Source organism: Protopterus annectens, chromosome 3.part0, assembly GCF_019279795.1.
Source record: "Protopterus annectens isolate FY-2018-M chromosome 3.part0, PAN1.0, whole genome shotgun sequence".
NCBI classification, from domain to species: domain Eukaryota; kingdom Metazoa; phylum Chordata; order Ceratodontiformes; family Protopteridae; genus Protopterus; species Protopterus annectens.
This window is the reverse complement of record NC_056731.1, coordinates 396,321,426-396,346,881: the sequence shown is the minus strand read 5'-3', so window position 1 is coordinate 396,346,881 and position 25,456 is coordinate 396,321,426. Positions and strand designations below refer to the sequence as shown.

The 25,456-nt window shown below is 38.6% G+C and overlaps 1 protein-coding gene across 1 annotated transcript in view; it reads right to left on the bottom strand.

Moving 5' to 3' along the window:
- The window catches only part of LOC122796396 (calcium/calmodulin-dependent 3',5'-cyclic nucleotide phosphodiesterase 1C-like), an 841,992-nt gene extending 816,997 nt beyond the window's left edge, over positions 1–24,995 (bottom strand). Inside the window, exon 1 of the mRNA XM_044064847.1 lies at positions 24,645–24,995. Coding sequence (XP_043920782.1) covers positions 24,645–24,729 — 85 coding nt within the window. The 5' untranslated portion in view covers positions 24,730–24,995. The remainder of the gene's footprint in view (positions 1–24,644) is intronic.
- Between the last annotated feature and the right edge of the window lie 461 nt (positions 24,996–25,456).

Sequence of the window (25,456 nt, the reverse complement as noted above, 5' to 3'; positions counted from 1 at the left end):
GCTAGGCGATGGCCTTAATGAGGTTAGGTTATTGAGGGGAAATAGGGTGAAACCTTATATGTCTTGAGATGCTCATGGTGCTTCACAAAATCAAAGAAACAGGTATAGCAAAGATGTTGTACCTATTTGACTTGATTTTGCTGGTAATGTTAATAAGGTACATGAGATTATTTCCAATAATTGGTTTATATTACAGTCAGATCCTGAGATATCTGGGATAGTAGGTGCTAAGCCCAGCTTTGGTTATAAGAATAATAAAAATCTTAAGAGGCTGTTATGTCAGCCCAAGAATAATGAGATTATATCATACAATTTGGATATCTGTGGACACTGTAATGTTTGTAGGGTGTTAAGTTCTGATAGTACTTTTATTCATCCAGTGACAAAGAAAAGGTATAAATTTAAAGTGAAGGCTAACTGCATGACAAAAAAAATTGGTTTATTTGGCTGTTTGCTCAGTATGTCCCTCTTTCTATGTGGGCATAACTACTCGCTCACTTAAAGAGAGGGTTAAGGAGCATTTAGTTGCTATTAGAAACAAGGAACCTGAAAGGAGTCATCATCTTCTTTCGGCTGTTCCCGTTAGGGGTCGCCACAGCGAATCATCTGTTTCCATTTCTTCCTGTCCTCTGCATCATGCTCTTTCACACCAACCGCCTGCATGTCCTCTCTCACCACATCCATAAACCTCATCTTAGGCCTTCCTCTTTTCCTCTTACCTGGCAGCTCCATCCTTAGCATCCTTTTCCCAATATACCCAGCATCCCTCCTCAGCACATGTCCAAACCAATGCAATCTCACCTCTCTTGCTTTGTCTCCAAACTGTCCAACCTGAGCTGACCCTCTAATATACCGATTCCTAATCCTGTCCATCCTAGTCACACCCAGTGCAAATCTTAACATCTTTAACTCTGCCACATCCACCTCTGACTCCTGCCTTTTTGACAATGCTACTGTCTCCAACCCATATAACATAGCTGGTCTCACTACCCTCTTGTAGACCTTCCCTTTCACTCTTATTGGAACCCATCTGTCACAAAGCACTCCTGACACTCTTCTCCACCCATTCCACCCTGCCTGTACTCTCTTCTTCACCTCTCTTCCACACTCACCATTACTCTGAACTGTTGATCCCAAGTACTTAAACTCATCCACCTTTACCAGCTGTACTCCCTGCATCCTCACCATTCCTCTACCCTCCCTCTCATTTATACACATATATTCTGTTTTAGCCCTGCTGAGCTTCATTCCTCTCCTCTCTAAAGCATATCTCCACCTCTCCAGGGTCTCCTCAACCTGGTCCCTACTCTCACTACATATCACAATGTCATCTGCAAACATCATAGTCTATGGGGCCTCCTGCCTAACTCATCTGTCAACCTGTCCATCACCACTGCAAATAAGAAAGGGCTCAGAGCTGATCCTTGATGTAATCCCACCTCCACCTTAAATGTATCTGTCACTCCCACCATAGTCTTCACCAATGTCACACTACCCTTGTACATATCCTGTACCATTCTTACATACTTCTCTGTCACTCCCGACTTCCTCATACAATACCACAATTCCTCTCTAGGCACCCTGTCATATGCTTTCTCTAAGTCCACAAAGACACAATGCTACTCCTTCTGACCTTCTCTGTATTTGTCCAACAACACTCTCAGAGCAAATATTGCATCTGTAGTGCTCTTTCCTGGCATGAAACCATACTGCTGATCACTAATCATCACCTCCCTTCTTAATCTAGCTTCCACTAATCTTTCCCATAACTTCAAGCTGTGACTGATCACTTTTATCCCTCTGTAGTTACTGCAGTTCTGCACATCACCCTTATTCTTAAAGATAGGTACCAAAACACTTTTTCTCCACTCCTCAGGCATCGTCTGACTTTTCAAAATTTCATTAAACAATCTGGTTAAAAATTCCACTGCCATTTCTCCTAAGCATCTCCATGCTTCCACTGGTATGTCATCTGGGCCAACAGCCTTTCCATTCTTCATCCTCTTCATAGCTGTCCTTACGTCCTCCTTGCTAATCTGCTTCACTTCCTAATTCACTATCCCCACATCATCCAGCCTTCTCTGTCTCTCTCTCTCTCATTCTCTTCATTCATCAGCCCTTCAAAGTACTCTTTCCATCTACTCAACACACTCTCCTCACTTGTGAGTATGTTTCCCTCACTGTCCTTTATCACCCTTACCTGCTGCACATCTTTCCCAGCTCTGTCCCTCTGTCTAGCCAATCGGTACAGATCCTTTACTGCCTCTTTAGTGTCCAATCTCTCATACAACTCTCTATATGCCTTATCCTTAGCCTTCACCACCTCTCTCTTTGCCATGCGCCTCATCTCCTTATACTCATGTCTACTTTCTTCATCTCTTTGACAATCCCACTTCTTCTTCGCCAGCCTCTTCCTCTGTATACTCTCCTGTACTTCCTCATTCCACCACCATGTCTCCTTGTCTTCCTTCCTCTGTCCAGATGTCACACCAAGCACCTTCCTAGCAGTCTCCCTTACTAGCTCTGCTGTAGTTATCCATCTATTCGGTAACTCTTCATTGCCTCCCAGTGCCTGTCTTAACTCTTCCCTGAACTCCACCTCACAAAGGAGTGCTTTGGCAAAACATATTATGTGTAAAGATACAACACACTCTTTTTCATTTAAAGTAGTTGAATGTATAATGCACAGTCCAAGATTAGGGGATATGAAAACTAAAACTGAGTTAAGAGAACTCAAATGGATTATTGAGCTTCAGGCAGAGAAGGAACCAGTACTGAATGACAGAATGTCAATTAAACTACCTTTGAAAGCGAGACGTTTATGATATATTTTTATTTAGACTGGTTTTTAATATGTGTTATATATTTCTTATATTATTGTGAGTGTGTTATACTATGTACAGAAACATTTTACTGTAAAATAGATTAATTTACTGATATTTTGGTCTATTATTGGGTAATTGGATAATTGTTAACTAGGGATATATAAGAAAGTGAAGTGAGTTTGATTTTTTTGGTCTGAAGAAGCATCTTGTTGGATGTGAAATCGCTAACCTTATATTACATTTTTTTTTATTCCTGCCGTATAGCTCCACTTTGTTTATTTTATTGTATCCATGTAAATGACAGCTAAGGGTACTAGCACAGCAAAGTGAAAGTCTTTTAAGATTCACAAATGTAAACACCAGCTGGATAAATGTGGTACTGGTACTGCCCACACTAACAAGTCTGGTGGAGGCTTAATGTGAGTACAGTTACTGATCCAAAAAAGAAAACTAATGCTCACAGTTTTGGTGGTGCCACCTAATAGGGAAAAAGCATATTTCATTTAAAGAAACATAACATTTGTATATTACCAAAAACTACTTTTATTATTTATTTTTATTTATTTTACATTTGTTTACCAGGAAAGTCTGATTGGACACATGTCCTTTTTCAGCGGAGGCCCGGGGAGAAAAGCTCCAATTTAACAGAATAATACACACAAGGAACAATATGTATACAGATAATAAAACAGGTATACAACGTAGCCTATAAATCATACAAGGAATTCTAAGTATGTATTGCTAAAAAGACATTTGGGAAATGTCGTAGTAGTGTGTGTGTGTGTATATATATATATATATATATATATATATATATATATATATATATATATATATATATATATATATATTTTTTTTTTTTTTTAATAAAACTGTTGGTATATAAATCTGTAAGTATACAATTCTGTAGAGACAGTAGAGAATGACCTAGCAGTATATTTTAAATCTGTTGGCAGAAATTACAATAAATAATTCAACTGAGATGGATTAACAAATGTCAACCCTATATCTCAGTGTAGAAATATAGGAACATTAGATATGTTCTACTACAGAATGAGACTACAGAAGGCAGGATGGAGTGGGTGGAGAAGAGTGTCAGGAGTGATTTGTGACAAACAAGTACCCGTAAGAGTGAAAGGGAAGGTCTACAAGAGGGTAGTGAGACCAGCTATGTTATATGGGTTGGAGACAATGGCACTGACAAAAAGGCAGGTGTTAAAATTGGATGTGGCAGAGTTAAAGATGTTAAGATTTGCACTGGGTGTGATGAGGGTGGACAGGATTAGGAATAAGTATATTAGAGGGTCAGCCCAGGTTGGAAGGTTTGGAGACAAAGTCAGAGAGGCAAGATTATGTTGGTTTGGACATGTGCTGAGGAGGGATGCTGAGTATATTGGGAAAAAGATGCTAAGGATGAAGCTACCAGGTAACAGGAAAAGAGGAAGGCCTAAGATAAGGTGTATGGATGTGGTGATAGAGGACATGCAGGTGGTTGGTGTGACAGAGCAAGATGCAGAGAACAGGAAGAAATGGAAACAGATGATCTGCTGTGGCGACCCCTAACGGGAACAGCCAAAAGAAGACAATGAAATTTCTAATGCACACTGCCATCTTCAAGTATTGCAAATGACATAAGAAGTTCTATTCTTTCCAGTCCTAATCACCTAAGTGAGAGACAGATTGCTGATTTTTTTTTTTTGTTGTTGTCTCTTCTTGGACATCATACTACCAGCTTGGCCCCATGCCCCACATCCATGTCAGGTCTATCAGCCATCCGCCTAATCTCTCTGATGTAATCTGGTATTGTTGGGGCTGGTTGTGAATCCTAAGGGTATCCTGAAAGCTCAGCCATCTATACATCCATCTGTGGGGGTATTGGGGAAACTTTTTTTCTTTTATATGGCTTACCAAGTCCCTTTTCCTACCTCTCCACATTGTCGACTACATCCTAGGCAATTCCCCTCTTTGGACTATGTCTCTCCATCATCGAAAAGCAGCATCCCACCCAAAAGTGAACACGCATCCTTTCCTGCCACTCCATCAGTCGCTTGAGCTGTAGTCAGGGTTTATTCCCCCTAGCCACTGGAACAACTCAGATTGCCAAACTGTTACTAGCATGAGAGTATTATTTAAATGGCAACGTGTGTCTGTATTATGTAATGCTGTTATATTATGGTCAAATACGCTTAGCTGCTGCATTAAATATCTCTCATCTAAACAGATAAACTGGAAGATGTCAGACATGGGAGGAGTACTGGACAAAAAGAAGTTTCATGTGACTGTTCTTAATGCATCATAGGCATATGCAGTACAACTCAAATGTTCCTGGAGACTGTAATTAATGTAAAGCACCTAAAGGAAGCAGGGCTCCAAATATAATGGTGTTGTTAAAAAAGTAAATCTTTTCTTTTTTTAAAATATTATTTTTTAATAGCAGAATAATATATGTAAATGTGGTGATATAAGTTTAACTACATCTGGCTTAAATCAAACCAGCATACTTCTCAACTGTCCAGATTTTCATCTCATATTTTTGATTTTTTTTACCTCATACAATGCGTGGTTTTCTGACAAATCAGTGAGAAATGAAGTCACTAAATAATGACATGCATTTCAGTTTGTTATTCCAGCAACTTTCTAATTTTATAACAGCAATATTTAAAATCTGTCCCTATTTTTGGGCCTTTGCCCCCAATTACTATAGACTTTGTCTAGATTTCTTTTGCTAACAAGTTGAAAGGTATGCATACCATTTGAGGATAAACCTTGCATTAACTTCACTTAAACATGATTAAGAAAGCTGTAAGTAAAAATGGCATCAAAATAGAGCATAATTAGACTTGCAGAACTGATAATAATGTATTACTGCAGGGCTGAAACAGGAAAACGCACACACACACACACACACACACACACACAGCATTATTAAATATATGCCACAAGTTCAACATATCATTTCTAATTGGTACTCAAACTCGCAATGGTGTTTCCCCAGCCCATACTGCATTGCAAACACATCTTACTCAGTGTTTCTACCCCCAGATACTTAATAAACATATGTATTATTCTCTCCTGTTGACCGTACAACTGTATAACATGAGCACCTGTATCCTTCAACAAGGTATACACAGAGCTTTGTTGTTGCAGTCATTGCTTTAGAGAATTGTAGGCATCTCCTGGTCTCACAATCCCAGCAGATGGGTTTGGCATAATAGTTAAGGGCTTCACTTCAAGATACAAGGTTTAATTCTGACCCCAGGTTATTGGCTAGGCTTGAAAAGGCTATTAACTAGGATCCAGTCTAGGATACTTTCCTTGTTGGTTGGTTTGTTTTTCCTAGTGGGAGAGGTTATGGTCTGTTTAAACCCAGATAAGTTTATATGAGTGAGGGGGGGGGGGGGGTCAGAGGACCAGGGGTGCCAGTCAGTGTTAAAATCACCAAGAACTATGGTTTCTTGGGAATAGGTAGTGGATAACCAGTAAAGGAGATATTCTAGGATATTTAGGTTGTTGCCTGGTGGAATGTATGCACAGACAATGTTCAAGTGTTTGTTTTGGTTAATCTGTAGCTTGGTTATGAGGAGTTCCGTGTTATTGAATTGGGGAGGTTGAATGGTGTCTCTATTAACTGCTAGAGTATTTTTGTAAAGGACTGCTATCCCACCTCCTTTCCTTGTAGCACGGTCTGACCGGTGAATATTGTATCCTGGAGGTGAATATTGTATCCTGGAGGTAGTATCTCATTGTCAGTAGTACTGGGTTTTAGCCATGTTTCCGTAAGACACATAATGTCTGGGGAATGGGTTGCTAGGAGGGCATGTAGGTTGGTAATCTTATTGTTAATACTTCTAATATTTAGGTGAAATGCTAGAAGGGAACTAGTGGAAGTATGCATAGGTAGCTTGACTGTGGGGGTTGTGGTAGGGGAGTGGAGGTTATTGGGTGTGTATGTGGGCCAGGGTTGGAATGAATGTCTCCATGTGTTATAAGGTTATAGTGACAGGATATTCTGAGCTTTAGGAGTTTGCTTATAAGCTCTATATAGTCTTTGTCTTTAGGGTTATGTTTTGTGGCTATACAAGGGTGGTATTTTATAGAGGGTGGTATATTCGGTGTGCTGGGGAAGGTAAAGTGTTTGGTGTTATGTGTGAAGTCGTGGGTGTCTGTTTGACCATTTGGGTAGTGAATACCATGGTCAAGTGTTTGTTCGTAGGCAGTGAGATGATAAAATAGAAACAGTGTAGGCATTTGGGTAATTAGTGTTTTTTTGCTTGTTTGCATTTTGATAGGGGGTGGGCCAAATTTGATGGCTGACTGTGCTAACAGGGTGTGGAAGAATGAGAGAGAAGGAAATGGGTTAAGGGGGCAGGGTTGCTCAATGATGTGTGAGGTGCTGATTGGTTCTTAGAAGGAGGGGAGTGGCAAGGGAGTGGCAAAGTCTGGTTTAAATTTAGCACTAGTGGGGGTGGGTGGAATTTGGGGGCAGGGAGGGGGAGCAGAGTGAGCCGAGCGCAGCGAGCAGACCGGGGCTAACACTGACTCTGAGAGTTACCTTGGGATTTTGGTTTGGCTTGTATGATTATATGTAAGCAATGTTTTTGGCTGTACTTTAATTTGTTTTATTCTTTTTTAATTTTACACCAATTTCCAGGCTAATTTTAATTAGATCCTAGCAGTAAACTAGCAAATGTAGTCAATAAGGAGGGAGCGAAATTATTTTACCAAATTAAAAAGTAAATGGTTGGGACTGGAACACTGTGTGAGTGTAAGGCTGATTCAAAGTAGTATAGCCCAATCTAGTGGCAATTGGCTAGATCCCTTCATTGTTGTTGTTCATACACCATTAAGCCTCAACAGTTTACAAAAACTAAATTGTAGTTCACCTATTACAATTGAAAAGCTGGAGGGAGTCAGGTTCTTGCTTCCCAGAGGTTTTACTTAGTTAAGATAGCCAGCTTCAGTGGAGAAGGGAGAAATTGCTTTATGCAGTGAATCCCAGATGGGGGGAATCACTCAGGAAAGAAACCCGTGCAAACTGAAAAATAAAGGTAAATAAGGCAGAATTAGTGCAAAGGTTACCAGAATGTGAAGTGGAGAGCATGCAAGGAATAGAGCTGGAGAGTGAAATGAATTATATTGCATAAATTATAATTAAAATTGATTATAGTGCATACAGTATCAGCTCTGTAAAACCACAGACTAAGAGCAGTAACATACAGCCTCTAAGTCCAGTGATAACAGCTGTCTACATCAGTGAATACACACGGGATATAATGCACAAAGCAAAGTATGGCTGTTTTAGGACAATAATTCTAGATCTATGTTATTCAGTATGAACTAACAGTAACATGAACTGCGTTCACTTAGCCTTCTATAAAAGCAATTATAAAGCCCAGCCTGTAAGTCTTCTAAGTACAGTAGCATGCCATAGGAATGCTGCTAACAAATGTAATCAGAACATGAATGACCTCTGCAAAACAGTTAGCAGTTAGTTCTGTGGCATATTAACATTTTCCGGAAATAAAGTATTATTTCACTCAGTGAATAGCTTTTTTTAAATGTGCAACGGTATTGCCATTTCTATTTTAAGTTATACAGTCGTATATTTATGTAATGTAGTAGTTTTTATATTTTAGTTTCACCTACCATTTTATGTACTGGTTTTGCATTGTCTGTCTTGTACTATATGCTCATGTTGTTTTTTCATTGGGGCAGGAGAATTTCTGTACATTTTTTTACAGTAGTTTTAGTCAAAATAGTGTAGGTATAAGACGTTTTTGTAGGATTCTGCTGAGAAGTAGTTTGATCTTCTGATACAGATGTTTATTTTTAAGCTTGTTTTCGTTCTTCAAATGTGTATACATTTATTCATTGAATCACTTTTATTTCACTATGTGTAAATGCTTTTTTATGCAATTTGTTTTAGAAATGGAATGTCTGATTTAAGAAGTTGCTTTTTTGTGTGTTACTCTTATAAAATGTTACAATGTTTGAGGTCATTATCTGAATCTGAAATCCACGAGTTATCTGGTGTGTGATTCAAGAGTTTTGCAGTATTAACCTCAAGGAACAGGAATGATTTCCAACACTGGTCACACACACACATGTACACAGTACCTCGTAAATGGCCAGAAATTTGCAGAAAGTCCCTTTTTCCTCTACTTTGTAAAATGTATAATTTTCTGGTAAATCATCAATGATTATAGTCCATCAATAATGCCAAACATTAGAGTTTCATACTTCTTTTTTGTTCAGAAAATGCATGTTGATGCAAAACATGTTGTTTTATTGACTTTTTAAATGAATTAGAGTGATTTTATTTTTATTTTATTTTACATTTGTTTACCGGGCTGGTCTAACTGCATATATGTCCATTTTCAGTAGAGGCCCGGGGAGAAAAAGCTCCAACATAGGAAAAAATATCATAGCATACAATATATACAATAGATAGATGTTACATATCAATCTTTTAGAATAGACAATGCAAAAATTGTGTTAAGAGTTTCCTGGAAAAAAAAACATTGGATAGCATATAATAAAATGATAAAGAATACCAAGTATATTTGTCTTTTTGTCTTAAATTAAAGGCATGGTTACAGGCGTACAATCTTTTACTTACAAACAGTTCATATTCAGTAGAGGCATGGAGAGAAAAACTCCAAAATAGGCAATAGTATCTTAGAATACAATATATAAAAAGAAGAAGGAAGTTGCATTACATTATTTTATATTGGGGAATGGAGGTGAGTTCTCTTAGAGAGATAAGTAATGAAACAGTGCAGAGAGGAAGTCTCTTTAATGCTAGGAAGTGGTCACTAATTCAAGTTTCAAATTGATAGGCATAATAAAACAACAGAGCAGAGAGGTAAGGGAGTGGGAGATAGGGAAATAGAGTTTTAGTCAGGGTTAGAGCAGGGACATAGCCAGTGTGTTTTGAGATGTTCTTTACAATGTTTTTTGAAGAGTAGTGTGGAAGAAAGTGATGATAATTCTTTAGGAATCTGGTTCCAGGTTTTTTCCACTGTGTTGGAGAATAGTGAGTCCCCAGCCTTGTTGTTAGATTTAGTAGTAGAGACTAGATGTTTATTAGCAGAGCACAGTGTTGCCAGATTATTATATGGGGTAACCAAACTAGTGAGGATAGGAGTCTTGTTAGGGTAGTAGAGAATCTTTTGGGTAATAGTCAGTTGTTGAGAAAGTAGTTGATTCTGTAGTTCTAACCATCCAAGCTTTTTAAGGTTGTGACAGTGATGGGTTCTAAAAGGGGAGCCAGTGACAAATCTGGCAATGTTATTATAGCTGGTTGCAAGTTTGCTAAGGTTGTTTTTAGAGGGGTTAGTATAAATGGCAGAGGCATAAATCAGGGTAGAGATGAGGTGGGTTTGGACAATGGTAGTTTTGGCTAGTGGTGTGAGGAAGGGTTTGATTTTATAAAGGGATCCTAGTTTTTTGTTGATTGATTTTATAGTAGTATTAATATGATCATCATAGCTAAGGCTGTGGTCTATTGTAATACCTAAGGGTCGGGTTGTAGAGTCTGGGGATATGGTAGTTCCATTGTTAGAAGTTAATGTAAAGTGACATTTAGGAGATCTTTGGTTAGGAGTAAAGAGCAATAATTTAGTTTTTTTTGGTTAAGGAGGAGGCAGTGACTCATGAACCAATTTTCAACAGTATGAAATACAGTTTGGGTGAGGGTCTGGAGTGAGGAAGCAGAGTTGGCAGAGCATATTAAAGTTAAATCATCTGCATATTGTATGCAGGTGGCTTGTGGAATTTTAGTGTTAAGATCATTAATAAAGACTGAACAGAGAAGAGGGCCTAATATGGAGCCTTGGGGCACTCCAACGTTGACAGGGAGGGGTGTGTATAAATTATTATCCCAGAGAACAGCTTGATGTCTGTTATCTAAGTATGATTTAAACCACAGTATTGCATGTGTGTCAAGAGAGAGGGATTTTAGTATATGTATAAGTAGGTGATGGTTAACCATGTTGAAGGCTTTTGACAGGTCAATAAATAGTGCAGATGAAAGAGAGTTAGTATTACGATGTTTGTTAATACAGTCAGAAAAGGATAGTAAGGCAGTGGTTGTACTATGATGAGGTTTAAAACCATGCTGACAGTTAGCAAGTAAGTTATTAGAGAGAAGGTGGGTAAGTAGCTGTTGGTGGATACATTTTTCCATTATTTTTGCTATTGGAGACAGTAAGGCTATTGGTCGGAAATTAGAAATCTCTGTAGAAGAACCACCCTTGTGAAGGGGGATGATGTGTGAAACTTTCCAGATGGTGGGGGTTTTTCCTTCAGTAATTGTTCTATTAATAAGGGTGGATACAGGATAGGCAATGGCTTTAGATGCAATTTTTAGGTATTCACCTGGTAGAAGGTCAGCTGAGGGTGTACACGGTTTGAGTTTTTGCAGGAGGGAGCAGATGAGGGATTTTGGTACTGGTTCCAAATGAAATGAAGGAGCTGGGCTATTTATACTTATTGATAGATTAGTGCTAACAGGGGGTAGTATATTTGCTAGAGTTTGAATAGCTTCAGTGAAGTAGTTGTTAAAGGCATCAGCAATGTGCTTAGGGTTATCCTGAGTTATACCTGATGGGGTAGGAGTTTTAGAGTGCCCTGGATGAAGCAGTTTGTTAATGCCTGACCAGAACTTTTGTGGTTTATGCTGGTGGGTTTGTTGGAGGTGAAGGTAGTAGTTTTTTTTTGTATAGCAGAATTTCTTTTTTAGTGGTATTTCATAGCTGCTTAAAGTAAAGACGGTCTGTTGGGTTTTTTGAAGCTCTCCATTTGGCCCATATTTTATTACATAAGAGAATCTTTTGTCTCATTTCTTTGGTGAGCCATGGAGCAGTTTTGGTTCGTATTCTGGTAGAGCGACAGGGGGCATGGCAATCAAGGATGAGAAGGAATTTAGTATTGAAGTAAGATACTGCTTCTGGTAGAGCAAGAGGGGGCATGGTAATCAAGGATGAGTGGGAATTTAGTACTGAAGTAAGATACTGCTTCTGGTAGAGCAAGAGGGGGCATGGCAATCAAGGATGAGTAGGAATTTAGTACTGAAGTAAGATACTGCTTCTGGTAGAGCAAGAGGGGGCATGGCAATCAAGGATGAGTAGGAATTTAGTACTGAAGTAAGATACTGCTTCTGGTAGAGCGATAGGGGGCATGGCAATCAAGGATGAGTAGGAATTTAGTACTGAAGTAAGATACTGCTTCTGGTAGAGTGATAGGGGGCATGGCAATCAAGGATGAGTAGGAATTTAGTACTGAAGTAAGATACTGCTTCTGGTAGAGCAAGAGGGGGCATGGCAATCAAGGATGAGTAGGAATTTAGTACTGAAGTAAGATACTGCTTCTGGTAGAGCGATAGGGGGCATGGCAATCAAGGATGAGTAGGAATTTAGTACTGAAGTAAGATACTGCTTCTGGTAGAGCGAGAGGGGGCATGGCAATCAAGGATTTGTAGGAATTTAGTACTGAAGTAAGATACTGCTTCTTCTAGCTGAAGATGATGAACTGGTGACCAGTCACAAGCATTAAGTTCATTAAGGAAGTGTTCTTGATTAAAGTGTTTTTTTGAGCATGTGATTTTGAAAAGATTTGGATTGGGAATATGGAATTTTTGTTTAACTATAAATGTAAGAGCGTGGTCACTAATATCATCTGGAAGAGTACCTGGTATATAAGTATCGGGGTGACTATTTATAAGGATCCAGTCTAGGGAGCTTTCTTTATTACTTGGTTTATGGATTCTAGTAGGGGTGGTTATAATTTGGGTAAAGCTGTATAGATTGATGTGGGAGGTGGGACTGGGTGAGCTACAAGTAGCCCAGTCTATATTAAAGTCACCTAGTACTATGGTTTCCTGAGGGAGGTTAGTGGAGAGGCAGCTGAGGATATTTTCCAGAGTGTTAATATTATTTCCAGGGGGCAGATAGGAGCAAATTATGTAGATAGATTTGCAGTTGTTGATATGTAGTTTGACAGTAAGGGTTTCTGTGTTGGTATTTGAGGGTAGGTATGCATTAAAGGTTGTGATTTGGAGTTCAGATTTGTAGAGGATGGCTACTCCTCCACCCTTTTTGGTTATCCGATCACATCTCAGAATGCTATATCCTGATGGGGTAATTTCATGGTCGTGCGTAGTAGGCTTAAGCCAAGTTTCTGTAATGCAGAGGATGTCAAATGAGTGTATTTCTAAGAGTGCATGAAGGTGGGTTATTTTATTGTTAATACTACAAATGTTAAGATGGCCTATAAGGAGGGAGTTGGAGGGTTTTGTTTGGGTATGGGTATTGAGAGGTGAGTTTGGTGGTACCTTGGTGAATTTATTTGTAGGGCCAGGGTTTGGACGAATGTCACCATCTAATAGGGGGTGTTGTTGAGGTTTTTGCATAATCCTTGGGATTTTATAGTAGTTGTTAGTTTTTTTGCCTTGAAAATAGATGATGTGGGTGGATCTATGAAATTTTGGAAGTATGTAGGTAGAAGTAGAGGTTATGTTTATATGGTTGAGGGTGTTTACTTGAGAAACTGATTGTGTTTGCTGGTGGGTGAAGTGAAGTTTACTAACTGAAAAACGTTCATAGATGGTTAAAGTGTAGGGAATAGATAGTGAAAGTGATAGTGATGTTTAAAAATTGCTCCTGATTTTGCTCCTTTGACCTCCACCCCACCCAACACACACACTCCATTATTTTTGGCTTTGTCCAGAATACCTGAGCAAAGACATTGAGAGGTATGATGCACACACACACAAGCACAGACACATAGACTCACATGGGCACATGTGCGGACACATACAAACGCATGCACATGTGGATGCACACACACAGTTCTACAGCAATGTTTAGCAGCTAGCAGGGACAAAAGTCAGACACTGCTGACATCAGTCTCTTTCCTTGAACCACAGCACCATTTAATCCCCATAGCTCACCACATTGTTCAGCTTTCCCTGATTTGTCCTTTTGATGGGTGTGTCCCACCTCTCCAGGCAGTAACAGCCTTAACAGCTAATCTGACTATGGATGCACTATAACCAGGAGGAAGAACTGCCAATGTTATTGTATTATGGTGAGCTGATGAACTGGTGTGTGCATGTGTAGGACTATCCCTTTAGTAATGTGGTGGTGCATACATGCAACTGCATGCAAAAATGTAATAGACAGTGGCTAGAGGAACATCCTACCACTGGATGCCCCTTTAATTCTCACCCAAATGCCTTGCCTGACAATTGCTGATTTGCTTGTCTCAACAGGAGTAAGGACAGCAGTTTACCCAACAAATCAACCTCCTCAACTTCCCTCCAGACAGAGACAAGCAGGAAGAACTTGTTTTGTCATTCATTCCTCTCATGGTGACTACCCCAGATGCCTTGGCCACTAATCAAACCAGGAGTCATCTGATCAGATAATGATTTTACAACAAAACGGTGACTTAATTCCTATGCCTTTGACTGGCTGTGTCATTCTTCACAACTCTTAACATAGCATAACAGAAATTACTAAGGGGTGAGGCAGAGAGATACAGAGGAGCAGGAAAGAATAGCAGCTGTGTACTATAAAACCCTGACTGCAGCAGTTTTAAAAGACAAACTTGGCTAAAGCTTATGATACTCAACTAGGCGATGATATAAGGAAGTGCAAACAAACACAGAAAATGAAGCATATAAGAGCAATTTAGGGGAGTAATGGAGAGCACACAGAATATGCTCTTAAAGTATTATATGGTGGGAAACAGGGTTGTGCAGAGATAAGGTGGTGAAGTTTAGAATGGAAAATGCTATAGAAAAAGTTGACGGTGATTAGTATGGTATGGGGTGAACTGAGACAGGAGTGAGAATGGAAAGGTATAGTAAAATGGGTAGTAAAAGTGTTTTGTTTGTTTTGAGCTTTGATAGTTATAATAATTAAAGTGGTTAAGGATGGGTTATTTTAATTAAAATGGGGATTCATTGTACATACATGGATTATTTTTATGCTGATAAGATGCTTTAAGTGTGATATAAATGTTTGCCATTATTTTACCTATGTGAGACATTTTAACAAAAAATACATACTGTCCTTCTCTGTCATGTGATCTTTAACAAACGCCTGAACTATCACCAGCTTAGCACTTCTTCTGAGGGTAGAACTTTAGGAATACATTCATTGCATAAATGCTGCCTTGTAGTTTTACTACAGGAATTTGAATCTAAGCACCTACCGTGAGACTAGAACCTACAGTATTCTTATCTTTCCAGCATTAGAAGTAGTTGACATCTGCTGATCTACTGAATCCAGTAACAAATCACTTTCTGAGTCTGAAATTGTCTTATTTTACATTTATGATTACAACATCTAAGATTCTTCCCTTACTGATGGCTTCTAAGAAATGCTTTCTAAAGTGTGCTTTATGTTATTGCATCTAGTCCAGCTCTGCTCTTGAATGTAATCACAGTCCTCCTACTCAAGCTAACATCTGCTATTTTTATGTCCACAATTAGCAATGCTGAATTTTTTCTGTCATTCTAAATATTCCATTTCCTTGTGTTATTACCTATTTACCTGTCCTCGAGAACAGGCCCTGTAAACAGCCCCTTTGCGAATTACAGTGATTTTCCTGCTTCCACGCAGAATAACTCATGAAGCCCTTCCCCTTCGTACTTACATGCAAGTTTTGTTGCCCTGATATCTATTGTTTGCTCCTCTGTTAACCATGTTTCTGTTACTACCAAGATATGAAGGCAACACACTTATATCAAAGTTATCTATTTGGGACATTTGTTGCACAGAACACCAGTGAATACTGCTCCACCTTGGTGCTATAGCTGTCTCTTTGCTGCCCTGACAGGAATTTGAATTATTTTTATTCATATTTTTATTCATTCTCAACATCTTTGTCACTGCACCTTCTGTATTAATGATCTGTCTTTCGAGGGGAAGAGTGAGAATCCATATTGACTACTTACTCCACACCCACCCCACCTTTTAGCAATTGCTAGTAAAATAAAAAAAAATGTGTGTGTCACTTTAAATATTGGTTCCCAACACAGAGAAATGCATATTACTATGGTACTTTAGGTCTGCATATGCACAAGTGTATCTGCTGCCCCCATTGAAGCCAAACTCTTCAGATTTGAGAGTGTGTGTGTGTGTGTGTGTGTGTGTGTGTGTGTGTGTGTGTGTGTGTGTGTGTGTGTGTGTGTGTGTGTGTGTGTGTGTGTGTGTGATTTAAACACACAACGAAACACATGGTCTTAAACACTGTACACTCAGCAGTTCATGGGCAGACAGACGACACTGAAGAATATTAGTCTTTATGCTAATACATTTTCCCACTGCTGATCCTCTGATGGACAATAGCCTTCAGCTCCCTTCCTTATGCAGACAGTCTGGTAGTCTTAAGGATTCAATATCTGCCTTTCTTAATCATTACAGCAAGTGTTACCTAACCTCCCTGCATTTTCTGTACCATAGCTGTAATCTAACAAAGACGTCTATTAGTAGAAGTTACTTTCTTCTCCTTTGACCTCCCATGCCAACCTCTCATGAGTATTCCTTGTATCCTCCTAGCTTTCATGGCCATCTCATTTTATACAGGAGCATGTCTACTTAAATCAAAAATCTGGCTATGTTAAGAACTTACATCCACTTAGTAAACAAATGGTTTTAACTATTCAAAAGCTCTTTTCATCTGTACATTTATTAAATCCCCTCCTTCTACTGCAGCCTATACACATTAACTCTAATTTACTATTAAATAATCAACTGATAAACTTGCAAGATTATCCCTTAATAAGAGATCTTACAGTATGGGAAATTTACAAATGGAAGGAATGTGATATAGTGAAATTAAATTTCCCAAAGAAATACGTAAATATTATGAACTCACTCCGATACCTTGTAAACACCAAATTTCCACCTGATAATTTTAATAAACAAGACACTAATTTATCCCAGTTAATTCTAAATAATCTAGCAACCAAGGGGAAAACAATTTCCAGAGTCTACAAACTTATAATTGATATAAAACATCAGAATTGTACTTTATTTTCCTCATACTGGCAAAAGAAAAACCCACAAATTACTGAACAAGATAAAAAAGATGCCATTAAAAACACACACAAATTCAGTCCATTCAAAAAGTTGCTTTACACACAACCTATGATTAACAATAATACATATTTTACCCCTCAAAAAAATAGTAAATTTAATAACAAATACCCACCTAAATGTCCTCACTGCACTAAGCAACCAGCAGACATTCTCCGTGTTATGTGGGAATGTAATAAAGTTCATAACCTATGGTGTTCATTAAGGGCAAGACTAGAGAAAATGGGCTACCAAAAAAATACTTTATCCTGGGAAACAGCTATACTGCACATTAATATAAATAATCTTCTAAGAGTCTTAAAGCATGTCCTCATCACCATATGTGCTCTTGTCAAATTCTATATTACAAAGAATTGGACCCTTGCAACCCCACTCTCATGGGAAGGTTTTAGCAATTTAGCAATCAAATACATCTCTTCCCACAAGCTACTATATGTTACTTGTTGTTGTTGTTGTTGTGTCTTTTGGCTTTTCCCGGTTAGGGGTCGCCACAGCAGAACTCCGGTCCGCTAATGACTGGTAGTTGATTTTTACGTGCCAAGTTACCAGCCCTGATGCACAATCTTCAACGAAGGTACGCCCATTCATGCATGTCTCCACGCAGAAGACGCTCTAGCGGAGAATCGAACCGGACAGCATCTTACTGTGAGGCGACAACACTACCGCAGCACCACCACCGCGGAGAAGCTACTATATGTTACTAAGAAACGTAAATACTACCAAGAGTATTAGGAATACCTATTAGATTTCATTCTCAAGAGGTAAAAATATTAATTTTAGAAGGGAAATATTCAATATATGTAATAAAGTCAATAAGGATATATTTAGAACCTTTCTGCTGTGGCGACCCCTAACCGGGAAAAGCCGAAAGACACAAACAAACAATTATCATTGTCATTGTATAAATCTTTATGTTGATAAGCTGTTCACAAATAGATGTACCCTATGTAAAGGTTTTAGTTTATCTTTCCCTCGTATTTGTAATATCCCCTTAAATAGCTAATGGTTACTGTTTTATTCTTCTTATCACTGCAGATTAAGTGGTTAGTACAAAAATTGGATTCTTGAAGTGACTACTTTGTATATATTGTATATAGGTTGTTATGGTTTGTTGTATGTTGTATGTGTGTGTTACTGTCAAATGTCTTATATGTTGCAACCTTAAAAACTGCAATAAAGAAATTTTTGAAAAAAAAAATACAGGAGCATGTCTTTGTAGAACAATATAAGATAAAGACCCCTTTGTTTCAACACCTAATCTCTTCTAAAGCCCAGTGGTGCCCATCCACTCCTCATTCTTGGCAGCTTGTGGGTAAGTAAAACACCTCCCCCTAAACGATGCTGTAAGCACTTTCAATAGCATCTTCATGAATACTCTAAACTCCTTAGCTCCCTCTAGGAAGATCAGAGTAAAATCAAACCATGCTTCCTGGCTCTCCAAAGAGACTAGGTCCCTTATGAAACAAAGAGATCATGCTTGGAAAACCTGGACTTAAACTAAACAACCACCTTTTCTTCAAAAATACAGGCAACTGAGGAACCTTGCAAAAAAACATACAACTAATGACAAAAAGTTATACTATAGCTCTGCTCAGCTTAACAACAAATCCAAGCCTCGAAAATTTTGGTCAACTCTCAACAACATCCTCTTTCCTGGAAAGCCCTCTAATCCCTCCCCATACCCTAACTCTTCCTCTCAGGAAACGGCTACCCTCCTGAATAAACACTTTATCTCTTCCATCCAAAATCTGGTAACCTCTAAGCCAAACTCTACTTCGACACCCACCACTCCAAGTCCCACTAACACAACTTTGTTTTCTTTTGAGCCAGTTCCCATTACTTACATCAAATCTCTACTACTCAAGCTAAAACCTTGCTCTCCGTCCACTGACAAGCTATCCCCTACATTCCTCAAACTTGCTGCTGACTCAATTGCCTATTCTGTATCTATACTAATTAATTGATCTATTCTGGAATCAACTGTCCCCACCTTTTGGAAATCTTTCTTCACTATCCCTCTTCATAAAGGTGGAAAGTCCACTGACCCCTCAAACTACCGACCCATTGCCATTCTGTCCCCCCTCTCCAAGATATTATAAAATTGTATTCACTCACAGCTTCTCAATTACCTCCTCACACACCACTTACTTACCCCTACCCAACATGGATTTCGTCCTCACCACAGCACCACCACTACCCTCCTCTCCTTCACTCATATCATTGCAGAGGCCCTAGACAACAATAAACTAATTTCCTGTCTCTTCCTAGATCTCTCCAAAGCCTTTGATACTGTCTCTCATCCTCTACTACTATCCAAACTCTCAAATCACCACCTATCCCCCTCCACACTTGCCTGGTTTAATAGTTACCTATCTGGCAGGGAACAATCTGTCAAATGGCTCTCATCCACCTCACCTTTCCTTCCCATCTCCACTGGTGCTCCCCAAGGCTCCATTTTGGGACCCCTTTTGTTTAACATCTTCACCAATGATCTTTACACCTCATGCAAAGAATCCTCCCTTATTCAGTATGCCGATGACTCCACACATATCCATCTCAAATAACATTCCTGAACTACACTCCCTGACCCAACAGGCCCTACTATCCACTGAACAATGGCTCTCTCACAACCTATTGATCCTAAATCCCAAAAAGACCAAACTCCTACTTTTCCTTCCCCGTTCTCTTTCTCATCACAAAAACCTCCTTTTTTATTACATTTTCTAACAATACAAACATCCAACCTGACACCCACACAAAACTCCTAGAGGTCATTATCGATGATGAACTCAAGTTCAACCTACACATACTCCAATGTATAAAAAAAACAAACCAGAAACTAGGTCTGCTATATCGGAACAAAAAATTCCTAACCCCTAAATCTAGACTAACCCTGGGCCAGGCACTCCTCCTCCCCTCCCTCTTATACGCCACCCCAGTTCTTACCAATATCCAGGCCTCCACTCTAAACAAACTGCAACAGACTTACCATAAAATAGCCAGATTCATTACTAACTCCCCATACAACTCACACCACTGCATTTCTTTAAACTCTCTTCAATGGCTTGAACTTCCCCAGTTTCTGCTATCTTATCAATTTCATATGCTACACTCTATTCTTTATAAACCCTCCTTCTGTCCATCTCTATCTTCCTTAGTCTCCATCTACATCCCATCCCAGACCCTCCGTACTTCTAACCAACAATTACTTGATATCTACCACCCAAAGAGGTCAGTAGGCAACCTACTCTACAAACACTCCCTTGCCCATGCTTGGAACAAACTTCCCCTTGACTTACGTTCAATCTCCCACACCTCACACTTTAAAAATGAACTAAAAGCTTATTTTCTCAATTCCAGAACCTGCCCTTGCCATGATCCTACCTAGTCTTCCTTCCCTTTATGTACCCTCAAAAGGACCATACTTAGTACCTTATTACACCTCTCTCTCCAATGTGTCTACTATGCATTTGCACAATTTTATACAAACATAAAATGTTTATTGTTGACCTATTGAAGTATATCAATGTAAAATTGTTACTTAGCTTCTTTTTAATGCAACTTTAACTTTATGCATGTAACCCAACATATGTGAATCATTTTGCTATAACTGCTATTATATCAATATTGTTTAAAATTGTACTTGTTTCAAAATGTATTACTGATGCTTTTCTTCTCGGGTCTCCACTGAAAATGGGCCACAAGCCCAGTTGGACAAACCCGGTTAACAAATGTCAATAAATAAATAAATAAATAAATAAAATAAATAGCAGCCCAAACTGAAGAGGCAGCCACTCATATCGTATCCATGGCAGCCACTAATAACATATCCATAGCAGCCACTCATATCGTATACATGTTTTGATAGTCTTATTTATTTATGTATTTATTTATTTATTTATTTATTTATTTTGTAGGGCAATATGATTTACAGATCAAGAATGCCTGATATGATCCATAATATATTCTTACTGGCTTTGAGCGTTTTATGAAAATCAAGCTGAATCACTCGGCATCTTCTAATTATCGCATTCTGAATGTTCTATTCTGAAGACTCAATGCCCATTTTCCAGAATAATCCCTCTGAAAAGCAGTAACTAAATTTGTTTTTACTGCATTTTATTTAATTTAAATGAGAAGAAGACCAGGTTACATTATAAGGTGAAAATGTTTATAAAACCAAGATGTGAGAAAAATACATTCCTTACAGAAACTTCTAATACCACTGCTTAATATTCATTTTCCCAAATATCTGCTCAGGCAACTAACTATCTCACACTGATAAACAAAGGCAAACTCTTACCTATCACATTATACACTTGCCATACATAAGCTGCCTTTCTAACAGTGCGTCCAGCTGAATTAGTGGCCTTAGCCACATTACATGCCACACATTTCTCATACATGAGTCTGATCTGATTCAAGGCCAGTCTTTTTACATAAACAGAACCATGATGTCCAGAACCTTTTTTCCATGTTACTGTTTTCCCATCTTGGATGCAGTCCTTGGTAGTTACCTGTCAGGTGCTTCCTCCACACTCGTCTGTCTCTCAAGTAAACGAGTCCACCCCCAAGTGCTTTTCTTATCTCCTTTAAGTTAATAACTTCATAAGGTGAGTAATACATTTAGCTATGAACCATCCTTGTGAATATTCCCATCACCCACTCTTCTCAAGTGGGTAACTACACAAAGATAGCCTAATCAACTGACATAGTGAATGACTGCAGTAACCTGGAACACTCATTCATTTCTGTTGTGTAGTCCCCAGTGTCCACAAAATAGCCTTGGATGAACCATTGTTCCATGCTGACAAATACTCACGTAACAGAGATGGATGCCTCAAGGAAATAGAAGAATATTTTTTGAGTATCTGTATAGCCAGAGCAAAGCTACACAATCACTAGCTTTAGACCTAAAAGGTGCCTGCAAATAAGACAAATACGCAGCACTCAGAAACTTCCCTACTAAACTGTTGTACCATGGACATTCCACTGCATCACTCCCAACACACACAACCCCCAACATCTCTCTCTCTTTTTTCCTCTCTCTTTTTCCATAATTGATGTTAAAGTTATCATGCGAGCATAGCTGTGAGATTATCCCCTGCACCAAATGCTGAACAGTTTCACACGCAACAGGTATATGCAGTTTTCACCTTGAGGAAATGTTAATGTAAGCCCAGTCTTTAGTCTTGTGCCACTGATTATATTATACCCAGTTTTATGTAACGCTATTTAGCTATTTCATAAAGGAGGACGATTAACAACTTTCAGATGAATCAGTAGTTTTTCATTTAAGCTATAATTGCCATTTATGTTACAGCTTGCATTAGGTTTACCAGTGTTGTTTCCTTAGCCTGCCTGAGTTTGTTGCCATGGTTAAAAGCACATGTGGCTAGGGAAACACTATTGATATAGCTGCTGTCTCATCGCTGGCTTCTTAAAACATATGAAGAGCAGCACTGTTATCTTCCACCAGTTCTGTTACAAAATACAATATTTCCAGTACAATTCCTTTTCAGCTTGTATTTTTCATCTATTCTTTTTATTCAGAAAGTTACAACCAGCCGCCCAAACAGCTTTGTGTCAGTGTTCATTTGTTTTAATTTGACAAGGTACCATTAACCTCCTCCAAACACACATCCCATCTCACACCAATGCACTTTCATATACACATATTCATTTAATACACAATTGTCGTAAGGTTGAGGTTAAAGAACCCTTATTTTCTTGGATTATTAATTTAAGTTCCTTGTAGTTAAAGAGCTTAAAAATAAGGTAAAGAAGACAGCTTCATTAAAATTTGTTGACATATAACATGACAGTTAAACTATCAGTGGATGTAAGCTGGGTCTTGGGCACAAAGAGTTAATGCTCAGACTGTGGCCTAGATGACCTAAGACTGATTAGGAGCCCAGAAGTAGAATGAGCCCACCTAGGAGGCGAGGAGTGAGTTACTGTCACTGGCTTATTCATCACAGCAAGGAAGCAGCTGATCTACTAAAGTGCTGACCCAGGTGAAGCTCAAGGACACAGCAGGTAGCATAACGTATCGTGGACATGCAAACATACCCATCACAGAGGTCGTTCACACTACAGCTTGGATCTGATATGCAGCACTAAGAGCATGATGGTGAAGCTGCCAAAGGGACAAGAGAGAGGGGGCTTCACAAAGTCATTCAAATGTATGCCTGTAACATGACCTGCCATGACTTTCTCTGTCTGTCTGTCTCCTAAGGAGGAACAAATGACTTGGTCAAACCACAAGAGAACTGCTAATTACTAAGTGATGGGTTCAAAACTGTTTGTGGGTGTGTGTAACTTACACATCCAATACTGACTTGACTACCTAGGTGCTTCTTTTCACAAGTGACCGACAACACTGTCTAAATAATCAACTTGTGCAGTTACATGGTAGGGAAATGAAAAGTGATGGGATATGAATCCAGGGCAAGCCTACTAATATCTTTTAACCTCATCTGTTGTAAACTGCCAGGCTAGTCATTTTACCCTGGAAAAAAAACAGATCAATGGATTACAATTTAACTCCCATTATTCCAGGAATTATATTGCTATTCTAAAGAATATACACAAGTAGAAACTTAGCAGGCAGCCTGCATTTAGTGCAGTAGATTATGGCTATGAATTGCTAACAAGCCACTTCCTGCAGCACAGGGTCTGATTCCCTCAGCTTTCATTTACCTACTGTGTAACCTTGAGCAAGTCACTTAATCAGACAGTCCTTTGGGACAATTGGAAGTTTGGGCTAGGTTCCTTGATTGTCTCCTGGTCTGCACACCTAGTAACTACCTATCAGTCACTAAGGGACATGAAGAGGCAACATATTTTAAAAAATGAAATGACTTTATTTGGCAAAATATGCATTTCTCAGCACAAACATATATTTTTTTAAGGAATGTCTAAGCATTTATCTAAGAAATCATTGTCATCATAAAAAGAGACTTATTTTTGCTGTATGGCATTTATTCCAAATGTGTATCTTGAAAACGGAAGCATTAAGAATCTTGCCAATGCACTAAGCGTACAGAGTGACTCAACTTTAGGACGATCCTTGAGTCACTGTTATGTGCAGTCACAAAAACAAAAAAATATTTGATTGTAAGTCACACATTCTGCTATACAACACTAATTTCAAGGTTCATCTGGCCGGCAGACAATAATAATATAACTGGAACACTTATATAACCCTGTAATATCTTTATTTCTTAGTTCCAAGCAGTAATCTCACCACAAACATTCACCTTGTATTCAACTGGCAAATATAGTGCTTACATTTGTCAGCGTATCGGCATAAGCTTGATACCTAAGTAGGACTTGAACCTGTGATCATAGGAAACCTCAAGTTAACTTTTTAGATTTAAAATGAACAGGAATAGCAATAAATGATTAGTGCAGACTGTTGTGTAATGAACAGCAGTGAAATACAACTTTTCAGACAAATCAAGTTTCATCCTTTTAACAAAGTAAACAAAAAACCCAAACGCATATATAGCAAACAGCAACAGTGCCAAGCAGATTGTTTATTACATTATGCAAACAGTACCACACTTTGTAGTGGACCCCAACTGTCTGCACATTATCATATTACCAAGCAGCATTATTTTAAGACAATTTACTGTACTTCAGCTGGGAAACTGCTAACATACAAAATGCTTCTCTGATAAGTAAAGACATTACATCTTTTTCTTACCTATGGTGAAGCTAAAACCATCAATGCTGAAAGTGGCACTCCGGCATTTTTTAAACCCTTGTTTTTTGTTGCTTTGTTCCATCATATTTCTGACAACCAGTGTTCTAGCTGCTGTTCCTCTGCTCTGAGCTGAAAATGCAGAGCTTACAATTAGCTTTTTCTGAATTCCTGCCTGTGGTAACAGCCCTCTCACTCGAACTCACACATCTAATACAGGAAAAGCTGGACCGGTAAGATATTTACCCAACAGTGTCTCCATCCTTACTTGAAGTAATTCTTAAACTCATAATTAAGCAAGCCAAACCAAAATCATCAGCAGCTAATCAAATGTTATGTGTGTGCTGTGATATGTCTGGTACTGTGAAATGTTTCTGGAACATGAAGCATGAAATAATTCAGACATATAGAGAAAATAAATGTACATATTATGGCTAATTATGTGTACTGTTTATTTCCTTACTGACAGTGTCTTTGTTTATATGTCTGTTACTTACATCAAGTGTGACATCACTAAGCATTAATTGCTAATTATAAGGGCTCCCTCTAGTTAAATCTACAAGGGAGCTAATGGAAAGATTTCACTAGAACAGTAGTTCCACTGGCAGTAACATCTCATTAGTATATGTTCCCCAGTGGTTTACTAAACAGACATTTACAGACACGTTTTCAGATTTTACAGTCTTTGCACTACAGTTGATAAAATAAAAAACTTGCACCTCACAAAGTCAGTTCTAGCTGCCAAGAAATTCTACTAACCCTTTGTCAACCTTTTTAACATGAAAGAAGAATTTACATGTGATTTTTATTTCAGG